The sequence below is a fragment of the Sycon ciliatum genome, chromosome 13, assembly GCF_964019385.1.
Source record: "Sycon ciliatum chromosome 13, ocSycCili1.1, whole genome shotgun sequence".
NCBI lineage: Eukaryota > Metazoa > Porifera > Calcarea > Leucosolenida > Sycettidae > Sycon > Sycon ciliatum.
The window spans coordinates 27,522,894-27,547,158 of record NC_088655.1 but is presented as its reverse complement, the minus strand read 5'-3'; the positions used below and the strand labels follow the sequence as shown (position 1 = coordinate 27,547,158).

Sequence of the window (24,265 nt, the reverse complement as noted above, 5' to 3'; positions counted from 1 at the left end):
TCAGACTCTACTGTACATGTGATGGTACATGGTACATTGTCCGTAATAATATTTATTGTGCTGAATGTCTCAGTAGCCTGTCAGTTTACTACCCTATTATCGCAATTTCTGACTATTTATCATCTTGTTACAGTCGGGGATAGTTGCTCCATAACTCGTTCTCATGTGTTTCTTCTCTTTTTTTTACGAAAACAGTTTCAAGATACATGAAAGTGCTCAGCAACTACTAATGCTAGCTGTTCATTGCACGTGCACGCACAAATTATCACACACACACACGCAGCACATAACAAACATGTACTTCAAAGTACATGTAACATACAGGTTACGCAGTCAAGCATACATGTACATGTGCGAACACATATCTCTACACGCACACGCACACGCACACACGCACACACACACACACACACACACACGCACGTCAAACTACCAACAGTGGCAACACTGATTACGAATAACTAAAGAACGGTCATGAAATGCTGACAGTTATTATAACAATATTTGATGACACAAGATGAGGTGCAAACTTTATTACCGTTACACTGTTCGGATACAAAAATGACTTGGTTTAAGATTGTCAGAAAAACACACAAAGAGAATGCTTGACAATTTGCTGACAATCTAAAGTGATGCTGTTATAATTATGTGAGGGTGATGTGGATTGGTCAGTTACGAAAATGCAGCATTGTACCATGTTTACACAATGAGACCCTAGAATAGATGCACGCTAGATGTGGAGTCCGCCGATCACCATGCCGACCATCACTATTAGCAACGCGATGAGGCTTGGCACGACAGCGTTACTGCCCGATCCGCTACACTCGACCACACCGGCTGGAGAAGAGAAAGGCAGGGAACAAAGTAACAACACGTAGGGTCGGTTGTCACGGCAACAGTGAATGGTCGAACGTAATAGAGACCATTGGCATTAGCAAACCGTCTCGCGCAACGATTGGGACAAACTGGGAACGAGGCCGGCGCGCGGGGAAACTCGAATCGTTTCGTGAGCACGATTGGAGCAGCCCCAACGGGTGATCACGAAACGATTACGATTCCGGCTGCATCACGGATCGTGCATCACCCGGATCACGTGCCTAAATGGTTCGAGGCACAGCTTCGTGCCGTACATGCTTTGACGATTGGAAATCGGAGCTGTCCAATCGGTCGACCGTAAGCGAGACGGTTTGCTAATAGTCTCTAACATGTGATGGACAAGGAAGCCATTTCAAACATGGGCAAGCCAGTACCAGTTAAAGAATCTTTTGTAACGTTTGAACTCACAACAAATTGTTTGAATTTACAACGCCCTGGGGAGCACAATACCAAGGTATACAAAATGTCCTGGTAGGGAACCAGACCAAGTGTAGCATCTAGAAGAGATGGGAAACTGACTGATTTTTGTGGTGATCGTGCTGGTGGTGTTTTTGGGGCTTGTGGTCGGCTTTGTGAAGGTGATGGTGCGGGAGGTAGTGTTTGCGTTCAGTGGGGTTATCATCCTTCTAAATGGGTGGCTGTGGAACTCACTGTGGATTGTGCTCCTGCCTCCAAAACGGGAGAATCATTTCAGACTGTACTTACTGGCGTTGTTGTGCATGCATCCCATGCTATTCACACACCGAAGGATGTCCACTTCTACTGCGCCAGTAGCATTAGCACCCGTAGTAACGCAGCCGTCCACTATCCTGCAGACTCGACTGGCGTCGCCAGGACGACAAACACAACGCGGACGGCCAGTGGTCGGGAATACACAGTCGGAGGTGCCCGGTGGGATGCCGAAGTTTCGCGTGCACACATCAGCATCAGCACAAACGTCGTACCCTGTGAAAGCAACGCAGAGATGAATGAATCATAATGCCAGCTCGTGTTGGTTGCTGTTTTCATTTGTGTTTAAATCAGTAGCACTACAGCAGCCCAAGAAGAGTGCTCAACAAGACGAATGATGAGGAGCGTATCACCCAATATCAGCCTGACTACTGTACATTGTACACCATACAACAAAGGCACAAGGCCAGTTTGTTGCAACTCTGAGTGTCAGGCTATGCTATCATCAGGCAACGTCAGCATAACTATTCTACATTCTCTTACTCAATCGACATCAGTGAAGCTTTAGACCTTACAATACTTGGGGTGCTTGAACACGAAAAACATGGGCATCGATTATTTCAAACGGGGATAACAATCAACGCAATAAAGTGTTTGCACGGAACGCAGGAGCTCGCTTCCTGCCGACTGACTTGACACGTGACTGACTCACGACTGCGCCTGAAGCACACGAGCAACCCTTCTTCCAGGATTGCCGAGTGGAAGGTTCGACGGGCTTCTCGTGTGCTCCACACACAGTCATGAGTCAATCAGTCGGCAGGATGCGCGACCTGCGACGTTCGGAGCAGACACTTTCTTCACTAATCACCGCAGATGTTGCACCATCTTTTTGATAACAATCAATGCATCAAATAATGTCCTGAAGCGGTGGCAGTAGGCTTCGATTTTCGAATCCTTTCCGCGGGGAGGACCCCCATGGCCGCCACACCTCCAAAGGCGATGTGACGACCGTGAGGATGATAGACGCAATACAGGTAAGCTACAGCCACTTTCGGGAATCCACTGTACTTACAAACAGGTAGCGTAGCACTGCCAAGTCCTGGTCCTAATCTGCCCGTAACGCCAGCCCTGCAAATCACAGACACGGGGCGCAAAATCGTATCTCTGGCGACGTCGGCCGTGATGGGAGAGATAGTGAGCGTGGTGCCCATTGGTCCGGAGAACGACAAGGCCTCCATGGCATGCGCTGGGATGACGGTCCAATTGACCCGTGCTGTGAATGGGATGTCGCTGGAACAAGTGACATTGATGGTGGAGCCGTTGATGATGTTGTTCTGCGGTATCGTCATCCTAAGAACTACAGTACATAGAAGGACGGGAAAAGAAAATCGAAGAAAGCATTTGTGACACCAAACCCCTCATGCGTCACTGCATCGAGATGGAATCTCAATCTGTACCGTTAGACCGTGGAACTACATTGCAATCCAATGCTATAACATCGGTTCGTGAATTGTTTAGTCTAGAAACTCCACCGGAGTTACAGTGTATAGATTGTTTTCACATCCCGGAAGTGATCATGTCATGTGGACGGTGGAACCAACATGGTCGACGTCACATGACCCATAGATGCAGGAGTGGAGTGGAGTTGGAATCAACATGGCCGACATCACATGACCCATAGATGCAGGGGTGGAGTGGAGTTGGAACCAACATGGCCGTCCAGTATGGTCATGTGATAGACGTGAAAGCACACTTTATTGCGAAAACAAGATAAAAACACATACCAGTGATGAATGTAGGACTGCAGTCCCTGTCCGCATCCGCAGGTGTTGCTGCCCTCTCCCTACAGTCGCGCAACTCCCTGCAAGGAGCGCCCGCATCGCCAGGCGAACACGTACAGTCGAATGTTACCAAGCCACCAGAACTGTTGCTCGTGCAGTTCGTCGACCCCTGCGGATATTGAGTGGTGGTAGCGCAGTACGCCGGATCCTGACACACGTCATTATCTAAGTTGTTGACAAATGCACACAGAGTAGACAGTTGATATGGATAGGCAACAAAAACCAAATTGATATGGATAGGCAACTGGTGTAAAGCCTTGCTGTTTTCCGTTTGCTGACCCATACAGTTGTATCTTCTTCTATTTTTGGTGAGTGCTTTTGACCATGATGCTGAGACCTCTGGTGGACATAGCCATCAATGCCCCCACCATCACGGCTGCGTCTCGGTGCAGCCCCTGCTCAGCAGTTGTCACGTTTGTCCTAGTCTCAGTACCATTGTAGTTTCATCATTATTTTCGAGCTGGGTACGTGAACATAGTACACAATAAAATTAAAATAATTAAACTGCCCAAGAGTACAGTCGTGCAAGGTCAAATCGGACCTAGCCTTCGACGCCCTGGAAGTGGTAGGAATGCGGCTGGACGATTTGAACGTACACAGTCATATAGTCATGTACAAGGACAGTGATGTAATCGTAACTGGTCCAGGCACCACGGGTAGCACTTGGCGGATTATGCCGGCATAATATTCGGCATCATCTTGGGATTTCGTCAAAAAATTATGCTCCGGCATAATATACGGATTCCAACGTGTAAGGTCGGCATAATCTTTCGGATTAGCCAAAAATTATGCTTAGGGGCATAATACAGCTTTGTCAGAAAGCCTGCAGATGTTTTTTTTTAAATACCGCAGTTACCACTCCTTGTCATAGCCCTTGGCGGATTATGCCGGCATAATATTTGGCATAATCTTGGGATTTCGTCAAAAAATTATGCTCCGGCATAATAATTATACGGATTCCAACGTGTAAGGTCGGCATAATCTTTCGGTTTAGACAAAACATTATGCTTAGGGCATGGCCGTGTGTGTATGCGTGGTTTCTCAATCCTCTATGTACAGCGTGAATACATAGTGGAACCGAGCATAATTCAGCATAATTCAGCATATTTGTTTGCATATAAACTGTGGCATAATCAAAAGCATAATTTGACGATTGGCCGAGCATAGTCCGCCAAATGCTACCCAGGGGCCAGGGCGTCAGTTTTGCACTTTGGGTCGGATATGTATAATGTGTAGCGGACCGTACATGGAAAAGGTTGGCCAGCACTGAGAACATCTCTGAAAACCAATCAACTCGGGATCAAACTCTTAGTAGGAGAATGCAATTGTAGAACTACGAGTCATGATTTAGGTCTGGAACTGGAAGTGGAGAGCACTATCATAGCAGGGTTCTAGCCAGGTCAAAATAGTATGAGGAGGGGAGGGGGGACAGTTACCCCGTAACCCATTTTTCCATTTTCAAAATAAGTGTCTTGCAAAGTGAAATGCAGCATATGGGCCAAACATCTGCTTTCACCCCAGACAGATGTTTTCTTTGGTTTTTTTGTTTTTTGTTTTTTTTTATTGCGAACACAGCCCTACAAAGAGACATGTGAAGACAAACACAAAACAAGACACAGGGGATGTAGGGACGACGTGCCGATGTACAGGGAGCAACTCGACCGACCAGGGGTCTCGGCGTTAGCGTTGCAACCTGGCATCGCAAATGTGCTTTTATGAACTCGCTCTACCACTGACTATCGACTGCATTTTCATGCGAAATAAGTCATAAGTCATGAGTCAATATAAGAATTATTCTTATAATTGCCAGCGTTGGACAACTACGCGTAACGTGTTGTTGTGTTTGCAGCCAATCAGCACCGTTCTGAGCGGGGATGTATACATGTATGGAGCGATATACTCCGCTGGGGTCAAAGACATACCGCACTGCGACTTGGTTCAAAATATGTCCTGCTCGGTTCACACGCTCCATTTGGGACAGTACCATGGAAGAGTATTCGCACTCTCTGTACTTCGAAATAATGATTATTATACATACCGTGTCCCTGATATTTCCCTCGTGCTAACACACTTTTAGTCTGAAGAACATGTTGAACAATCTCTGTTTGGATGACAGCTACACTATAGCTCTCTGATTAGAGCATCGCTGGCCTCAAGCAAAGATCCTTGGCTCGAGTCCTGGCGTTCACAGTCTGTTTTTCTTCAGACTTTTCCGCTTTCCATTCAACCAGTGAGAAAAGAGGAACCGTAATGTTGTCTTCATATTTTAGGCATATGCGGATAATGCCGGCAGAAAATTGGCAGAATTCTGTACTTTTCTGGTAAGTTTCATGCATGTTTGTTATGTGGATAAAGAAATGGAGCAGAATTTGAGGAATTGCCCGCCGTAAGGTTTGTATAGTTCTGCCAATTTCACTGCTTTTCGAGCAGAATCTGCCACCTTTTCGAGCATTATCCGCCAATGCCTATCATATAGTCGCACACATGACGTGTGTGGGAGGTGTGTGATTGTAAGAAAGCATAGTTGCCTGTTTGTGAGGAGACTTTAAAAGTACAACAACAGCAGCAACGACGACGACGACGACGACGACAACAACAACAACCAAAACAATGTTTCTGAAGACAGCTAAGCACACAGAATACGCCTTAGTGATCTTACACAGGTCGATGCTGGAAGAATATACAGTGGGAAACGTCGCCGGTGGACTACCCACGTAGCAGTCCAGAAAGAAGGACGCCTCAAGTGTCTGAAAGCGAGTATAAAGGTTCTCGTTGATGTTCAAGACCATCGTCTCGTTATACTGGCCCCTAGGCTGGTAACTCAATGCAGAAGGTGCGCCTACTGGGAACGTGAACTGCCAGGTCACATCCTGGACACTAGGATTCCCGCTGCTGTCCTCGCATGTTAGCTCATGGGAACCTCCACCAACAATGACGAGTGGATCGGGAGTAACCTGCATATCTGCGCATACAGCAGAAAGTAAGAGAGAAAAGAGTTAGCGAAATAGAGGAAGATAGAAAGACAGACAGACAGACAGACAGGTGAAGGGATGAACGGATGGGCAGATGGACGGATGGGCAGACAGACAGAAAGACCAAAAGGCAAACGACCAGAGACACATAGAGATAGACAGACAGACAGACCGAGAGACAAACAGACAGACCGACAGACAGACAGACAGACAGACATGCAGACAGACAGACAGACAGATACGGTATGTATGCGTGCACATCAGTGTGTGTGTGTTTGTGTGTGTGTGTGTGTGTGTGTGTGTATGTATGTGTCTGAGTGTGTGTATGTGTGTGTGTATATGTGTGTGTGTGTGTGCGCGTGTGTGTGTGTATGTGTGTGTATGTACCGACATGGTTTTCACAGTACTTCAATTTACGGAAAAGTTGTATGGACATCGAAGCTAGGGATTCCTGGTATTTGTATTTGATTCAAATAATAGCTCCAGGAAATGATAAAACAGTTCGTTTGTCACTCGCCTGAACTATCCCTAAATACCATAAGTAACATCAGACCTTATCTTGCTAAAATTCAACTCAAGTCGTATGAGCCATTCTGCGAGTTATAATGGGAAGCGCAGTGTTTGAAATGCAAAACATTTATTTCCAAGTACGAATCGGGAGTAGTCGGTGCAGGACGCCGTCTCCTGTTCACTCAAAATGCAGCTGTTTTGTACGCTTGTGTCCCCGTCTACGGTATGAAAAGTTGAACTGATCCAACTCTTCCCGTCGCTTCCCGATCCGTACGGCAGTACGGTTGCGTTCCCATTCCTGGTATTCACATTGGACGCCGTAACACCATCCCATCGCTCCCTGTCGATCCTTACGTTGCGTCCCATCGCGTGCCGTCGAATGTGAACTATGCTTGATATCTACATGTGGGCTGTGCTCCATTAATAGTACGAGGCGATTCCAGACATTCAAGATATCGGGCTTCCTGTGGCTACGAATGCTGGTGGCCGGCTACTATTCTGCAGGTCATGTACAGACGTTGTGAAATGGCACGACGACTGCCAGTTTGCTGACGACTCTGCACTGGTTGCCACCTCCCATGAGGGTGCGCACCAGGATCTGGCTGCGTTTGTGCATGTTGTTGGCGCATTTGGCCTGAAGGTGAATCTCGCAAAGACCAAGGTCTTGCCGGTCGGCTACAGACTCACAGCACATGACCGTTGCCTTTGATGGTGGTGGGTGATATTGTTGAGAGCGTGGCTGACTTCAGGTATCTCGGCTCCACAGTACATACGGATGGTCGATCGACTCATGATATCAAGTCACGCATTGCGGCGTGGTGCTGTTTTCATGGATTGCAACTTATCAGTTGCCACTAAGCGCCAGGTGTACAAGGCGTGGTGTTGTGTCTCTCTTGCTCTACTACTCTGAGTGCTGGGTGCCGCTGAGCCAGGATGTAGCTACCCTCTCGACATTCCATAAAGGATGTATCCAATCGATCCTGGGCACCACTCAACTTGATATGAGGACATCCCGCTTGACTAACACCAAGGTTCTGGCAATCTCGAACTCCGCCAGACAAGATGATCTCCCGACCCGTCTCATGCGTCGCCGAATTGAGTGGCTTGGTCTTCTGTGCAGAATGGAGGAGGAGCGTACTCCGCGTCAGCTGTTGTTTGGCGCCCACTTGCCGACCTGTGCTACCTGTGGCCCTCGGAAGCGGTGGCGTGACGCCGTGGGAGCGGATGTTCGATGCCTCGACCTGGGCCATGAGGCATGATTTGACCAGGCACAGGAGCGCAGTGAATGACGAGGGGCGTACTCCAGCATTACTTCATCTGGACCATGCCCACAATCACGAACACCATGCGCTTTGTCGTTAGTTGTGGCACCTGTGATGTAATTAATGTGTTGTTATTGTCCGTGTAAGAGGCTCTTTCACATTCTTATCATTCAGCCACCTGTCCCAGCACACCACAACAACATGGACCAAGAGATCTTCTTTCCAGTTGTGAGTAATTAGGAGCCTGAACCCATCAGGTTTTATTTTTTGTTTTCCGGTGCCTACATGATCTTGCAAGTCCTCTTTTCTGCACCTACTTTCAGTTGATGGCTAACACAGGCCAAGCATCCCGGGATGATCGCCGAATTACTCGAGGACAGGAGCAGCGGCTACTGCAAGTGCCTTTCCTTCCTGGACCTTCCAGTCGTCAGTCATTGACATTTGTGGGAAGCACTCTTTGGAATGCCCTTCCCAGCGATATTCGCCTCCACAGTGCGGCGGTTGCCTTTAAACTGGCTCTGAACAGAATTAATTGTAATTTGTAACCACCTTGCTCGGCATCCCTACACATTACTGCATGTTTTCTCGGTGTTTTCTTCACTGCATGCTTACACATACACACACCCATTTGAATTATATACAAACTTTGTGCTTTGGAATTAGCATGATTGTTATGATTCTTTTTAATATTTCCTTCTCTCATAATATTATATTCGTTCTTAGCAGAAACCGGAGGTTTTTCCTCTGGTGAGAAGGCAGAATTGCCTGTGCTCTAAACGAATTCAAATAAAAGAAACAAACAAAATCTTCCTCAATGACGCTATACCTTCTCTTGTGCAAAGGGGGTAATACATGTACATGTAGGTGGATATTTTTGAACAAAAACAATGGTAAAAAGAATAATAAGAACCTGTCTAAGGCAACCATTTGCCAGATTTGTGAGATCCATTGAGCTTGTGAGCTTGTGAATGCCCCTAACCCCCCTCCCCCGCCTCACCACCACCACCACCACCACCACCACCACCACCACCACCATACAGTGAGTTTCTCAACACACATACAGCCGGTGGTAACTTAGAGGAGACACGAGAACTAAAACAAGCATCAGACAGAGTATTACCCGTGCATTAGAAAATTAAAAAGGGAACGAGGCGCTCGCATGCTAAACGTGCTACTAGTGGCGTTCCATTGTACTCACTACGACTCGAGCCTCATAATTCTTGTTCCGTTACAATCATGTACGTCATTGCTTGAGGTAGTGCACTCGTGGAAGAATGTTTTGGCAGCGACCTTTTGTGTTGCTAGCCTTTGCATGGGATGAGTACGAACATGACAACATCATGTACTAGTATAGTAGTAGTAGCAGTAGTACAATCATGTAGTCATGTTCGTACTCATCCCATGCAAAGACAAGCCAGAAAAAGGTCGCTGCCAAAAGGCCCAAAACATTCTTCCACGAGTGCACTACCTCAGGCAATGACGTACTTGATTGTAACGGAACAAGAATTATGAGGCTCGTAGTGAGTACAATGGAACGCCACTAGTAGCACGTTTAGCATGCGAGCGCCTCGTTCCCTTTTTAATTTTCTAATGCACAGGTAATAGTCTGTCTGATGCTTGTTTTAGTTCTCGTGTCTACTCTAAGTTACCACCGGCTGTATGTGTGTTGAGAAACTCACTGCATGGCGGTGGTGGTGGTGGTGGTGGTGGTGGTGGTGGTGGTGGTGAGGCGGGGGAGGGGGGTCAGGGGCATTCACAAGCTCACAAGCTCAATGGATCTCACAAATCTGGCAAATGGTTGCCTTAGACAGGTTCTTATTATTGTTTTTACCATTTTTTTGTTCAAAGATATCTACCTACATGTACATGTATTACCCCTTTTGCACAAGAGAAGGTATAGCGTCATTGAGGAAGATGGGTTCAGGCTCCTAAATACTCAATACTGGAAAGAAGATCTCTTGGTCCATGTTGTTGTGGTGTGCAGGGACAGGTGGTTTAATTATCAGAGTGTGAAAAGCCTCTTATACGGACAAATATCACAGTCGTCACAACTAACGAAAAAGCGCATGATGTTCGTGGTTGTGGGCGTGGTCCAGATGAAGTAACGCTGGAGTACGCCCATCGTCATTCACTGCGCTTCTGTGCCAGGTAGTAGTACTCTCTAGGCGCTTGATGCAAATAGAGCCCTCTAACCCAGATAAAAAATATGCCACGGTTTGCCAAACTTTAATAATACTTCAAACGCGTATATCTCAAAAATGATGTGAAACGTTCCATTTCTACCTTACCTTGTCCGCTCAGTGCTCACATGACATTGTATAGTGACTGAGTACTACATGATTGTACTACTGTAGTAGTTGGTGTACTCTATGCAGGGCCGGCTACTTCAATCGTTCATGTCACGCCATCACACTTTTCATCTTCACTGCACTGGCAGCTGGCCGCAGGCGCAGTCAGCTGGCCTGGGTAAATTGAATTATTATTATCAGTGTTACTATACAAGATGTTCACACACCCGAAGCGTGCCAGTCCAGGAGGAGATTCTCACGATATGTCAGAGCTAGAGAGACAGGTAGAGTGTGTTCGACCTACACGTACTGTATCTGCTAGTACTACTCAGACTGAAGTGTGTTGAGTGCAATATCTCCGCTATGATACTACTGACTACAAGACCAATAAGCCTGGAGCACTACACTCTGTCTAAAATTCTAATGCGATCGGTGCGGGGAGCTGAGGGGACCTAACACCTCCATGGAGCATGGCTTTCCCGAGATTGATGGCTATGCCAGGGCAGAGGTCGCCCTAGAATCTCATGGCTGAACAATTCACTGTACACTAGTGCTTTGTATTGTCTTGAAGTGACATATCCGGCTTTGAGACATCCCGACCAAAGTACTGTATAATGTAATGGAAAGATAACATGAGCCGACAAAACACAGATATACGAACCTACACACTTTTCTTATCGTCCTCAAACGACATTACGTACACACTGTGAAGGGTACTGATTCATGATAGTGCAACGGCATGCACTATTACTTTAGTGCACCCCAACCAGTAGATAATTATAATTATTATTATTATTTTGTGTCCAGACCTGTACGTCCTAGTCAGAGGAAGTGTGAGTTTCAAAGTCTAAAGAAAATGTTGAACGGTATCCTAAGGATGACAATAGCTGACATAGAGAAGGTCGTCCTTTGGTCAAACTGGCAAAGACCTCTTAATTAAAAGAGCTACTTTTCCTTTCGACAGGCCATCAAAATGTAGGTTTGGGGGAAGGACAAGAGGAAAGCCATGATACTGCTGTTACGGAATCACAGCCATTCCGTTCCCCGGGACGCAGGACACAAAGGACAAGACTAGTTTGGTTTACATAATTATTATTGACATTACGGAAATGGAGACAACACTCAAAGGGACGAACAAGAAGACTGACAAAAGGACTCTCGACTACAAAATCGCGCATGCTCATATCACACATGCACGCGACTAGACGAGACAGTTTGGGGAATGCCATCACACAGGAAAACAACACATCATTTTACAACACCTGCCCCCTTGATGACATTCCACAAAATAATAAACCGACACCACGTTCCACATGCACAAACAGCAAAAGGAACCACAGCAAAACAGAAAAACCAAAACCAACCAAAAGCTTACATTGTAGCACAACAAAACTGGGCCACGACACAGGGCAAAACAAAGACACAAGAGCCGACGCTCTCAACCAAGCCGCGCCACAGGGCCAAACCAAAAAACACAAGAGCCGACGCTCTAAGCTCAGGCACACAAGGCCAACCGAAACACGAGAGCCAAAGCTCCAACAAATAACAACATGCGCGCAGCAAAATAAATCTACAACGCAAATTAATGCAGAACAGAACGACGAGAAGAGCAACATACCGACAACCAAACTCAACAACACAGCAACCAACTGATCAGCGAGAGAAACACGATCAGACAACACAGCGAGCAAAACAACAACAAGACGAACAACAAAGGACGACACACAGTCGGTGATGCCAGACTCATCCACTGGCCTCTGGCGAGCCACGGCCACACGCTCCATGCGGTACCTGCCGTCCAAGGCTCCAGTCCCCAGCTTCTGCCGGTCCACCACCTTCTCTGCCTCCTCTCCGCGTCTTCTTCCGCTTCCACCAGCTCCTTGTCTCTCCTCCATCCCCACGCTTACTCTCTAGTTGTACTATTACTTGTATTAGTTGTTGACGACGACGAACAGACTCATGACAAACTTACTCATCCTCTGCGTCCCGGGTTTCGGCACCACGTTGTAACGGAATCACAGCCATTCCGTTCCCCGGGACGCAGGACACAAAGGACAAGACTGGTTTGTTACATTATTTATATTGACATTACGGAAATGGAGACAACACTCAAAGGGACGAACAAGAAGACTGACAAAAGGACTCTCGACTACAAAATCGCGCATGCTCATATCACACATGCACGCGACTAGACGAGACAGTTTGGGGAATGCCATCACACAGGAAAACAACACATCATTTTACAACACTGCAAAGTCATGTTCGATTGGAAGCTACACTTCCTGCAGATTACGTTACTAGCATCCACTTATCCGACTGGTGCCGTGGTGGTGTACCATACCGGCATACATTGTACGTGTACATGGATCATGCGTTTCAATATCCATCAACACTTGAACGTACACCGTACCTTGAGCTTGGGCGTTAACAGCGAACATAACCAGCACCAGCAGGAACGTTCCAGAACTCTCCATTCTTGACCAAGGACACTGATCCAACAGCAGCAGCAGCAGCGGAAATCACGTACCTGCACACGCGTGCACGAATCTCGAAAAACTCAGTGCAGTTTTCTATGTGGACCGGTCGAGAATAACGACCAGCGCTCTGCGTATTGAAGTAACTTAGTTAGTTGTGCTTTAGTGCGCTCAAAAAAGAGGGAGATAATTATACTGTCTTATTATTTCAAAGACTAGCGAGTGGAAAAAATCAAAGTACCAAAATCTCCCAGTCGATTCGCCTATCCAGAAACGAAGTGTGAACTTTACAAATGCGAGGAAGAGAGTACTAGTACCAGTAGTCCCAGCCAACGCCTTTATACTTCGGTGAGGACGCTGAACGACAGTAGCCCTCTGTGAAGGAGGTAATCGTTCATTGTCACATCTTACACTCTCGGAAGGACCGACTCTCGCCCCGCGCGGGCGCATACAATACGTGTACATACTGGTAATCATTGATGCCGGTATGTGCGTCGAACTCGAAACCCTACTGCGTGTCGACATTACATCTTTCAGTAAATCAGATGGCCCTCGTTACAATCATGAAACACTGCAGGCCATATACATGTATATTACTGGTTACAATACAAGATGGCCCTCGCCACCGTAATAATCTGCATGCTGAGACAGGAATCCTGACTATGAAGCTGACGCGCCGTGTGTGAGGGGTGGGCCATGCCAAAGTCTGTGTTACTTTACAAGTCTCGACGTAATAATCTAATATCCACCTGTGAGAGTTGTGGGTACTTGAGTCTCATTAACCCTTTCACTGCCAGCTGACTGCTCAAGTGACAAGGCACTCAGTGCCAGGCTGTCAGCTGGGCTGTGCACTCCCCAGTGCCAGGCGCTTTTTACCTCCAGTTCAAAAAATCGAAAGGCCAACTTTTCCTGGATTTTTTGGTACTTTCTGTACGGAATATCGCTTTCTAAAGTATACATCGTAGGTAGCCAACTGATAAAGGAAGCCATTGCCCTCGAAAAAAATCGCAAAATCCGATGTACAAGCGCGCTGAGCGTTCTAGCGCCAGCCGCTGTGCAACAAGTCATGTCATGTCATGCGAAAGTGCGCCGCGTGCCGCATGCACTACATACACTGCATGTACACCATGTGTACGGCCCGGCCAGTTGCGAAGTAAAGTTCAGGGCTCACGGTTGGGATGCCAAAACTCGATTACGTGGGAGGACATCTTGAAATCTGGTCACCATAGAAATGAGCTCGCGTGACTCGAGCTGTGCACGCCTACGCGGCGCGGAGCACAGCAAGGACACAGCAAGGAGAGAGTTGCAGTGACCTGGTGACTGACAAGAAGTAGTAGAACTGAGGAAGACGGAGACCGGCTGGGGACTTGCGTTTCACTTTGGTGGCCGTTCACTGTCGTTGTTATTGCTTCTTTCCGAGCGAGTGTGTTGCGAGCAGTGCTGGCCTCGTAAGCCGAAGGCTTCAGACAGTTCGTTCGCACGCTGAGTCCTGCGATGAGAAGTCGCGAGTTCTGCCGCCGAGTTTTTTTAGTGAGAAAGGGATCGACGTCTATGTCGTCCGCTGATGCACTGGCGCAGGTGAGAGAGGTAGAGGACAAGAGCTCCTTGATGGAATGAAGCAAAGACTCACACCGTGTTCTAGTTCGTTATCTCTGTTCTCAGAGCGTTTTGTAAATGCACTTACACGAGTGAAAGAGCCGTGCCACGCTGCTGTGAGAAGTGACGATGGAGAGTTGTGAATTATTTGATTTGCCACTCTGTTTCGTTGCAAGAGGACGAATCAAATGGCTTCGCCGTTGTACTGGTCATGTATTTTCGGTTCGCCATAGCTGCTGAAGCACACAGCAGTAGAGCGCCGATGAGCGAGACAGCAAACGGTGAATAATATTTCAAGAGTTTGTCAGTCACGGAGGAAACATTGCAAAAAACGCCTTGCTGCTGGCCTCGCTGGTGTAGTTTCCGCATCGTACAACGCATATGCACAGGCTTCCTTCCTTGTCGTCGCGCACGGGAGTTCGCGTGCGCCCCTGCCGACTTAGCTCACTTCAAAACAGTATAAGGTAGCACAATATTGGCCGATTTTGACAATCGATGGCTCAAAATCCTCAGTAGATACTAAGCTACAGTTTAACCGAAGCGATTTTGTTCTAGATGAATGGATCGCTGTAGAGCATTCACGGACTTTGTGACCATATCTTTAGTTTCCCAGGGCCAAAATCAAAAATTCCTTCGGTTGAACCCCTAGTTCACATCTTGCCTGGTTCCACCCAAATTTTCAGTGTCGTACTGTCTACCTGTGCTACCTTATTCTATTTTGAAGAGGCATGTGTCGCACTGAAAATTCGCTGCGAGATGGCTAGAGTTTGTGTACAAGGGGTGGTCGAGCTGTGGTCGCGTGACAGTCGACCTGTCGTCGCGTGAGCTGGCCAGAAACAAAATGGCGCCCACGTATTTGTACACAACCGTGAGCCCTGAAGTTAGTTGTTGTTTTGGAGAGACAAGGAAATCCTGTTTTTCGTTCGGTGGCGTTGAAAGATCTGCCAGTGGACCGGCGAGCTACAACACTTGAAGCAGAAGAAAGTGCTTGCTGAAACTTCCCTGTCTTCGTGGCAACAGGACTTCAGTTTGCGAGAGACTTTCGTCCTGTCGCTGCGGACGCAATTCTTGTTGCTTGCAGAAAACTTGGGGAACGGTCGCGACTCGTTTCGTGAGGCGGATCGTGTCGCTGAACAGCCGCGGATTGTTCTGCCGACATGGTGGTCCTTTGTTCTCCTAATTATCAGCAGTCCAAGCACATCTCTTCAACGTCGGAGAATGAAGCGCTTCCCTGTTCCGTTGACAAGCGCTTCGCTCGCGGGTGTAATGCACTTCCGCATCAGCTTGCAGTAGATCGCCAGGTATTGAGGTAGGTGTCGTTGCGGAAAGAATAATATTATTATACTTGTAGCTGACATACCTGTAGTGTCCCTTGACCGTGCTGGTCGCCATTGCAACGTTTTAGGTCTCAGGAAAATTGAGTTCTGGACGCGGCGAGCGCCGCCAGCGCTGTTTCCGTCGATTTTGTACATAGCTGCATCCAAAATGCGTTATAGTGAGGAATCCGTCGTTTGGTTCCCTACCCGTGACTCCAACCGCCTGTCGCAATGGATAGCCGCCTGGAGTCTTGGGTAATAGCTAGGCATCAAGTCTGAACCAAATTCCATGCTCTATGCAAAGAAAGTTGACGGGAAAGAGAAAAATACTCGCACCGACTCAGCTCGGTGGAAGTGCGTGGGAACCGATTTTTTCAGTGCCGCTCGGCTAAAAATTGGATACACATTTTCAACGACGCTGGCTCGATTTTTTTCAAATGGCAACCCCTACTCCTGGCAGCGTATTTCAATGGATATTGTAGTGGATCTGGGTCCATATTTGTGTTATAGTGTTTGACCTTTGTCTATGCATTATTCTACCCCATTGCCATTTATGTCTGACTGGTGACATCATGCATACTACGCACGTGCACCGTACGACCTTGCGGCATTCACACTGTATGCTGATGGCAACTCATGCTACTTTATCTATAGGTTTTATTCTAGTAATTAGTTAGTTGAAAACAGGACGAAGTTGAGTGTTGTGTGTTTTAGATGACTGCGAAAGTCATTACATGGTGTCAGAAGTAGTGTAGTTACAGTAGGATTCGAGGCCATGGCTCGCTTCCAGCCACCTGCGGCTTTCGATTTTAGCTCCCCGGACCGATGGCCCGCGTGGAAGCTCAGGTTCTCACGTTTCCGCATGGCTGCGAAATTGTCGTCAGAGAGCGAAGAAATCCAGGTCTCCACTTTACTGTATAGTCTCGGACCCGACGCCGACCCTGTGTTTGAATACCAGCTGGGCTTGTCCGACGCCGACAAAAAGAAATATGCTGAGGTTGTCGAAGCATTTGACACATACTTCCGTCCTGCAACGAATGTCGTCCACGAGCGGGCGCAATTCGAACAACTCATCCAACGACCAGGACAAACTCTAGAGGAATTTGTTCGCGATCTATACAAGGGAGCCGAATTTTGTGACTTTGGCGGAGAGAAGGACAACCGGATCAGGGACCGTCTTGTGGCGCACATGTGCAACAAACGCGTCAGCCGTGAGATCCAGATGAAGGAGGCGTCCGAACAGACCCTTGCCAAGGCACTCGCGTATGCCCGGCAAGCGGAGAAAGTTGAGGCCCAGGTTGCAGCTCAGGGTCGCTCTGCAGTTGCTTCGTCCGTATCGGAGCCAGTCTCCTCATCAGCCGTCTCTCACCGCCCTGGGAACTCGGGACGCAAGCAACCCACGCAGCAGCAGCCCAACAGTGGCGCCCGTGGGGAGTGCTCGAACTGTGGCCGCGCTCATGCTCAGGGTAAGTGCCCAGCTCGCGGCAAGTCGTGTAATGCGTGCGGCAAGCGAAATCACTTCGCACAAGTGTGTCGGTCCAAACCCCAGGTATCCGATGTCTCCGAGTCTGCACCAGTGCGTGACAGTGACAGTGAAACTGTATTCATCGGTTCTGCTGAGTCAAGTGGGCCTACTTCACCGTGGTTTGCTGATGTGCGAGTTGGAAACCGCCCTGTTCTATTCAAGCTGGACACAGGCGCGGATGTTACAACGATGTCATTGAAGGCATTCAAACGACTGTCGCCAACACCTAGCCTTTCTGCCTCCACCATTCAGCTACGTGGCCCTGATGATCACCTCTTACCTGTTCATGGCGTTTTCACAGCACACTGCTCACATCGCCACAGATCCACAGACATTCCTGTGTATGTCCTGGAAGGAGCTACCACTTGCCTCCTAAGTCGCTCAGCATGCTCTGATCTGGGTTTGATCCAGCGCCTGGGATCTGTGCACAGCAAACCCGAGTTGGTACAGTGTATGAAGGGCCCTGCTGTAAACATCCAGCTCACATCTGAAGCCACACCTTACCACTGCATGACTGCCCGAAGAGTGCCTCACCACCTCTACTCCAAGGTGCGCGACGAACTGGCACGCATGGAAGAAGGCGACATAATTGCAAAGGTGGATGAGCCAACTGATTGGTGTTCACCAATAGTTCCAGTGTTAAAGCCCAATGGGAAAGTGCGCATCTGCGTGGATTTGAAGCGCCTCAACGCATGCGTGAAAAGAGAAACTTTCCAGCTGCCAACACTGGATGACGCGCTTGCCTCGCTGGCTGATGCCACCGTGTTCTCAACACTAGACGCAGCCAATGGGTTTTGGCAACTGCCGCTCGCGCCAGACGCTGCGCACTTGACGACATTCATCACACCGTTTGGCCGGTATTACTTCAAGCGACTGCCATTCGGTATTACTTCGGCACCAGAGATTTTTCAGAAGCGCATCACCAACCTCCTGGATCAGCTCCCTGGTGTCACCGTGTATATGGATGACATCATCGTCTCCGGACGCACCGTTGAGGAGCATGATCGAAACCTGGAAGCTGTTTTCGACATCCTCAAGAAAGCCAACGTGACCGTCAATGAGTCCAAGTGTCACTTTAGAAAGAGTGAAGTGAAGTTTCTGGGCCACATCGTCTCCAAGGACGGTCTGCGGCCGGATCCACAGAGAGTGTCTGCTGTTACCGACCTCAAGCCACCCAAGAATGTCACGGAGCTGCGACGGCTTCTTGGCATGTTCAACTTTATGTCACGGTTCATCCCGAATCTGTCAGAAGTCAGTGCTCCACTTCGTCTTCTGCTGGCGAACGATGCAGTCTGGGAATGGTCTGCAACGCAACAAGCAGCCCTGGATCGGCTGAAACAGCTCGCTACCGACACCCCCTGCCTGTCATTCTTCGATGCGAGACGGCCGACAGTCATCAGTGCAGATGCAAGTAGCTATGGTCTCGGCGCTGTTTTGCTGCAGAACCACGACGGCAGTCTCCGTCCAGTTGCGTACGCGTCCCGCTCATTGACATCGACTGAGCAGCAGTATGCGCAAATTGAAAAGGAGTGCCTCGCCGTGGTTTGGGCCTGTGAACGGTTCCATGGCTTTGTGTACGGCGACCCATCATTGACGGTCCACACTGACCACAAGCCATTGATACCTCTGATCAACACGCGCGACTTGAACCGTGTACCACTGCGCTGCCAGCGACTGCTCATGCGTCTTATGAAGTACAACCCTGCAGCTGTGTATATTCCCGGAAAGCAGCTTGTTGTAGCGGACGCCCTATCACGCGCTCCGGACGCGTCGGTCGACTCGCCGACGTCTCAGCTGGCGGAAGAGATCTCTCTTCACATATCAACGATCACCAGTGAAATCGTCTCAGCACGCAAAGCGGAAGAGCTTGCGGCCAACACTGCAGCAGACACCGTCTTGCAGCAAGTCCTGCAGTACACGAAGTCTGGGTGGCCCGACTCAGCCCATCTTGTAGAGGATGCAGTCCGCCCGTTCTTTCACGAGCGTGCCCTACTGTCATGCAGCAATGGCATCCTGTATCATGGCACCAGGATCGTCATTCCACCCAAGCAGCGTGCCTCTGTCCTTGCCACTCTACACGAAGGCCACCAGGGTGCCACGAAGTGTAAGGCATTAGCGCGAAACTCAGTGTGGTGGCCAGGCCTTGCCAAAGAAGTAGACGCACTGGTTGCAGCATGCCCCGTCTGCTGTAAACACCGCCTCCAGCACAGCGAGCCACTTCAGCCGGTTCCGCGCCCTCAGCTCCCATGGCACACCATTGGCTGTGATCTGATGGAGCATGATAGTAAAGTGTACCTCGTGGTAGTTGACTACTTCTCGCGATTTCTCGACGTCATCCCGCTGCGTTCCACGACGTCTGCCAGCATTGTCTCCAAGCTGCATGGTCTCTTCGCCACCCATGGCATCCCAGCATGCCTAGTAAGTGACAATGGTCCCCAGTTTGCAAGTGCGGACTTCCGTAGCTTTGCCCACTTGTACGACTTCAGTCACCGAACCTCCAGTCCTCGCTACCCCCAATCGAACGGCGAAGCAGAACGAGCTGTCCGAACTGCTAAGGAGCTTCTCAAGAAGAACCCGAGTCTGCCTGATGCTCTCCTAGCGTATCGCAACACGCCGCTAGCCAACGGCTTTGCGCCAGCTCAGCTCTTGTATGGTCGACGTATCCGCACGACCGTCATGACGTCTGCAGAGCAGCTTCACCCAGAATGGCCCGACATCACCGCTCTCCTGACCACTGAGTACACCCTGCAGGAGAAGCAGAAAGAGGTTTACGACAGCCGCCATGCTGCCCGACCTCTGCCGCCATTAGAGCCTGGTGACAAGGTGTGGATCCCAGACTTGAAGAAGGAAGGGAAAGTAGTGGAACGCCTGTCAAACCGTTCGTACAATGTGGAGACAAACACCGGCACTGTTCGTCGCAACCGCCGACACGTCATCAAGCAACCCTTGGACGACACCGCAGCTGTTGTTGATGTTGAGCCGAACACCGCTGACCAGCCAGCAGCGCCACGTCGTTCGGAACGGGCCACTCGAGGTGTCCCAGCAAACCGTTTGCTGGAACAGATGTGAACTGTGTATGCTAGTTGGATTCTGATCCATGATTGTGATCTCCATACTCGCCTTTACTTGTTCGCTTCTTTACGTACTGTACTTAAATTCTGTACTTATTGCTTCTTGCGATTACTTTCACTCGGTTTAGTCTAATAGAGGATTCTTTATCTCAGAGGGGAGATGTAGTGGATCTGGGTCCATATTTGTGTTATAGTGTTTGACCTTTGTCTATGCATTATTCTACCCCATTGCCATTTATGTCTGACTGGTGACATCATGCATACTACGCACGTGCACCGTACGACCTTGCGGCATTCACACTGTATGCTGATGGCAACTCATGCTACTTTATCTATAGGTTTTATTCTAGTAATTAGTTAGTTGAAAACAGGACGAAGTTGAGTGTTGTGTGTTTTAGATGACTGCGAAAGTCATTACAGATATGGACCCCTTCCAGGGCCCAGTAACCCTCTATGGCAGCTAAACATCTCCAATACCCCAAAATAGTGGCCCAAACTGGGCGAAGTCGGCCTGTCGACTGCAGTCGACAGCGGCACTGGGAACTGCGTTCTTGCTGGTCGACTGCAGTCGACAGCGGCACTCAGAGTGCATGAATGGGCTGTCGACTGGAGTCGACAGCGGCAGTGAAAGGGTTAAAATGTTGCTGTTGACGTGCGCTATCTGGCATGACCGTGAGCGTAGCCGGAGTCAATGTCTTACTGGTTTAGTAGTCTAGATACAGTGCAACGAGTGTTAGTTTCCAAGATCTTTACAAGACTGGCGAACACTAAATGTCATGAAGAAAGTGAAGAGAAAGGAGGTTTATATAGGAAAGAGATTGTGATAGAAGACTGTGCAATGAAGTTTGTTGTTTTGTTAGATATCTGACGTGTGCTGTTTGGAAGAAGTGTTTGGATGCAAACAGAACTTACAAGAGATGAGTAAAGACTACTTTTCTACAATAGCGTTGTAGGCGAGGAGTGCGTAACATCAAAAGATGTCGTAATGTGTATTGGAACTATGCTAGCCAAACATTACGTAATTATTATGGTAGAGAAGTACGTGTAGTAGTAGGTATTACAATGTGTGCGAGAGTATGGTGAATCAGTGTTTGTGATGATGAGGAAAATATGACGTGTACATGCAAACAAATGATGATGTCATGATGCGAGAACGTCAGAGACGCTACAGAGCTCCCCTCCTAGTGAATGAGTAATGAGCGATAACTAGCGCGATAAAGTGAGAGCAAGCAAATGGGATAAGCGAGAGAGTGTCAGAAATAGGCGGGAAATCTGACTTGACGACCAGCTCGTGTTTGGCGTGGCGGAGGCACGTCGAATGCGAGCGATGGCGTCGGCTTGGTCGGATGGCAATGGTCGACAGACTGGTTGTCATGGAATGCGGGTTTGAGTCGGTCGATGGATACTGTGTCGGAGCGGCCGTTGAGGTCGAGGCGGAAGTACTTATCATGACGTTCCAGGACTCGGTGTGGACCAGTATAAGGACGTTGGAGGGGCGTTCGTGTTGCATCTGTGCGAATGAAGACATGAGAGCATGTCGAGAGGTCAGCTGGAATGAACGGATGCTGGGTGGGTGGCTTGCGGGGTTGTGTAGGGCGGAGCTCGGACATGGCTTGTTTGAGGCGGCTGACATAGGACGTCGGATCCGGAAATGGCTCAGGCTCGTCAGTGAGGAAATCACTTGGCAGGCGGAGGTGGCAACCGTAGACCATTTCTGCAACTGAGCAGTTGAGGTCAGCCTTCAGGGAGGAGCGAATGCCGAGCAGGACTAGTGGCAGATGTTCCGTCCAGCGCTGTGGATTGTCGGAAGCTCGGAGTGCAGCTTTCAGTTGTCTGTGAAAGCGCTCTACCATGCCGTTGGCAGCCGGGTGGTAAGCCGTTGTGCGAATGCGAGATGTGCCAAGTAGTGACATGAGCGATGACCACAGGGATGACTCAAATTGGGCACCTCGGTCGGTTGTGAGCACAGTGGGAACACCAAATCGGGCGACCCAGGTGGCAACAAACTGGCGAGCGACGGTTTCGGCTGTAATGTCGGGAATAGGTACTGCTTCGGGCCAGCGAGTAAAGCGATCTACCATCGTCAAGAGGTAGCGAGACTCACTAGAAGATGGAAGCGGGCCTACGATGTCGACATGGACATGGGAGAAACGGGCATCAGGTTGCTTGAATGCACTCACGGGAGATGTGGTGTGGCGCTGAACTTTAGACTGCTGACAAGCGTGGCAGGAACGACACCACTCACTAATATCCTTGTTCATCGCGGGCCAGACGTAGCGAGCTGTAATCAGGTGCCTGGTAGCGCGGGTACCAGGGTGGGAGAGGCCGTGAAGCGAATTGAAAACAGCACGGCGCAGCTTGGCAGGTACATACGGGCGGGCAGACGCAGTAGAGGTGTCACAGATGAGCGAGTGATCAGTCATGGGCAGAGCTATAGATTGCCAGCATAGCGAAGTGGATGGATCCTTACCAGGACTGGGCAAGTCTGGATCATCTTGTTGAGCGGCGGCAAAGGAAGCTGTGTCAATGGCAGTGATGGCAGAGACGGGCTCATCGGGTAGGTGGCATCGTGACAGTGCATCAGCGGCAGCATTCTGAGAACCCTTGACATGACGAATATCTGTCGTGAACTCAGCAATGTACGACAAATGGCGCTGTTGACGCGGGCTGTGGGTCTGTGAACGGCTGTGGATGGCATGTGTCAGAGGCTTGTGATCGGTGCACACATGGAAGACACGCCCTTCCAGGAAGTGTCGGAAATGCTTAATGGCTAGGTAAATAGCGAGGAGCTCTCGACAGAAGGTGCTGTAGCGTGTCTCAGCAGGCTTTAACTTGCGTGAAAAGAAGGCAACAGGATAACACTCACCATCTAGCTCTTGTTGGAGGACGGCACCAACAGCAATGTCTGAAGCGTCGACCATCAAGCTGTAGGCGGCATCCGGGCGAGGATGGTGAAGTGTGATGGCCTCAGTGAACGCAGCTTTGACATCATTGAAAGCAGCGATGGCCGAGTCGGACCAGACGAGCGCGCCTTTGGTGCGGTGGCGTTTCTCAAGCATAGCGTGCAGAGGTGCGAGCTTAGCAGCAAGATGTGGCTGAAATCGGTGATAGAACGTGACGAAGCCGATGAACTCACGGAGCTTACGAACACTAGCTGGCTGTGGGAATTCACGAATGGCGGTCATGCGAGCGTCGAGAGGTCGGATACCTGAGGCAGTCACGTGATGTCCCAGGAAGTCAAGCTCATCCTGGCCGAACTGCGACTTCCGGACGTTGATCAAGATGCCATGTGAAGCAAGGCGGGAGAATATGCAGCGAAGGTGGGCCATATGTTCAGCGGGTGAGGCGCTAGCAATGAGCAAGTCATCCAGATATGCAAAGCAGAAGGGAAGGTCTGAAACTACCTGGTCAATGAAGCGTTGGAATGTCTGGGCTGCGTTGCGAAGGCCAAAGGGCATGCGGACAAACTCAAACAGTCCAAAGGGGGTGGTGATGGCAGTTTTCGGGATGTCGTCAGGGTGCACAGGAATGTGGTGGTATGCACGGACGAGGTCAATCTTAGAGAATATGATCTTGTCATGCAGGTGGGACGTAAAGTCTTGAATATGCGGGATGGGATAGCGGTCGGGGATCGTGCAGTCATTCAAGGCTCGGTAATCACCACAGGGTCGCCAGTCACCGGATTTCTTTGGCACCATATGCAGAGGGGATGACCATGCACTAGAGGAGGGACGAATAATGCCTAAATCTAACATGTGTTGGAACTCACACTTAGCGACAGCAAGGCGGTCGGGTGCCAGACGGCGAGGCTTAGCGTGGACGGGGTGGCCATCTGTGACTATGCGGTGTGTCACATTGTGCTTGA

The 24,265-nt window shown here is 49.2% G+C and overlaps 2 protein-coding genes across 2 annotated transcripts; one reads left to right on the top strand and one right to left on the bottom strand.

Moving 5' to 3' along the window:
- Positions 1-477: 477 nt before the first annotated feature.
- Positions 478-13,318, bottom strand: LOC135829640 (uncharacterized). The gene is made up of 6 exons (XM_065342038.1): positions 12,829-13,318; positions 6,046-6,348; positions 3,330-3,551; positions 2,618-2,902; positions 1,582-1,821; positions 478-837 (listed from the first exon to the last, which is right to left on the bottom strand). The coding sequence occupies exons 1-6, from the start codon at positions 12,890-12,892 to the stop codon at positions 731-733; spliced, it is 1,221 nt and encodes a 406-aa protein (XP_065198110.1). The 5' UTR covers positions 12,893-13,318; the 3' UTR covers positions 478-730.
- Positions 13,319-16,579: 3,261 nt separating this feature from the next.
- LOC135829335 (uncharacterized protein K02A2.6-like) lies at positions 16,580-20,398 on the top strand. The gene has a single exon (XM_065341740.1). It carries the CDS (start codon positions 16,580-16,582, stop codon positions 20,396-20,398), a length of 3,819 nt encoding a protein of 1,272 aa, XP_065197812.1.
- The last annotated feature ends 3,867 nt before the right edge of the window (positions 20,399-24,265 follow it).

What these genes read in the sequence shown, in the direction of transcription:
- LOC135829640 (XM_065342038.1), bottom strand. Translation starts at nt 12,892, where the DNA reads ATGGAGAGTTCTGGAACGTTCCTGCTGGTGCTGGTTATGTTCGCTGTT. An exon ending in TTCTTCCAGCATCGACCTGT is followed by an intron (nt 3,552 to 6,045) that starts GTAAGATCACTA and finishes TCAACAACTTAG; the next exon opens with ATAATGACGTGTGTCAGGAT. An exon ending in CAGTCCTACATTCATCACTG is followed by an intron (nt 2,903 to 3,329) that starts GTATGTGTTTTT and finishes TATGTACTGTAG; the next exon opens with TTCTTAGGATGACGATACCG.
- LOC135829335 (XM_065341740.1), top strand. Translation starts at nt 16,580, where the DNA reads ATGGCTCGCTTCCAGCCACCTGCGGCTTTCGATTTTAGCTCCCCGGAC.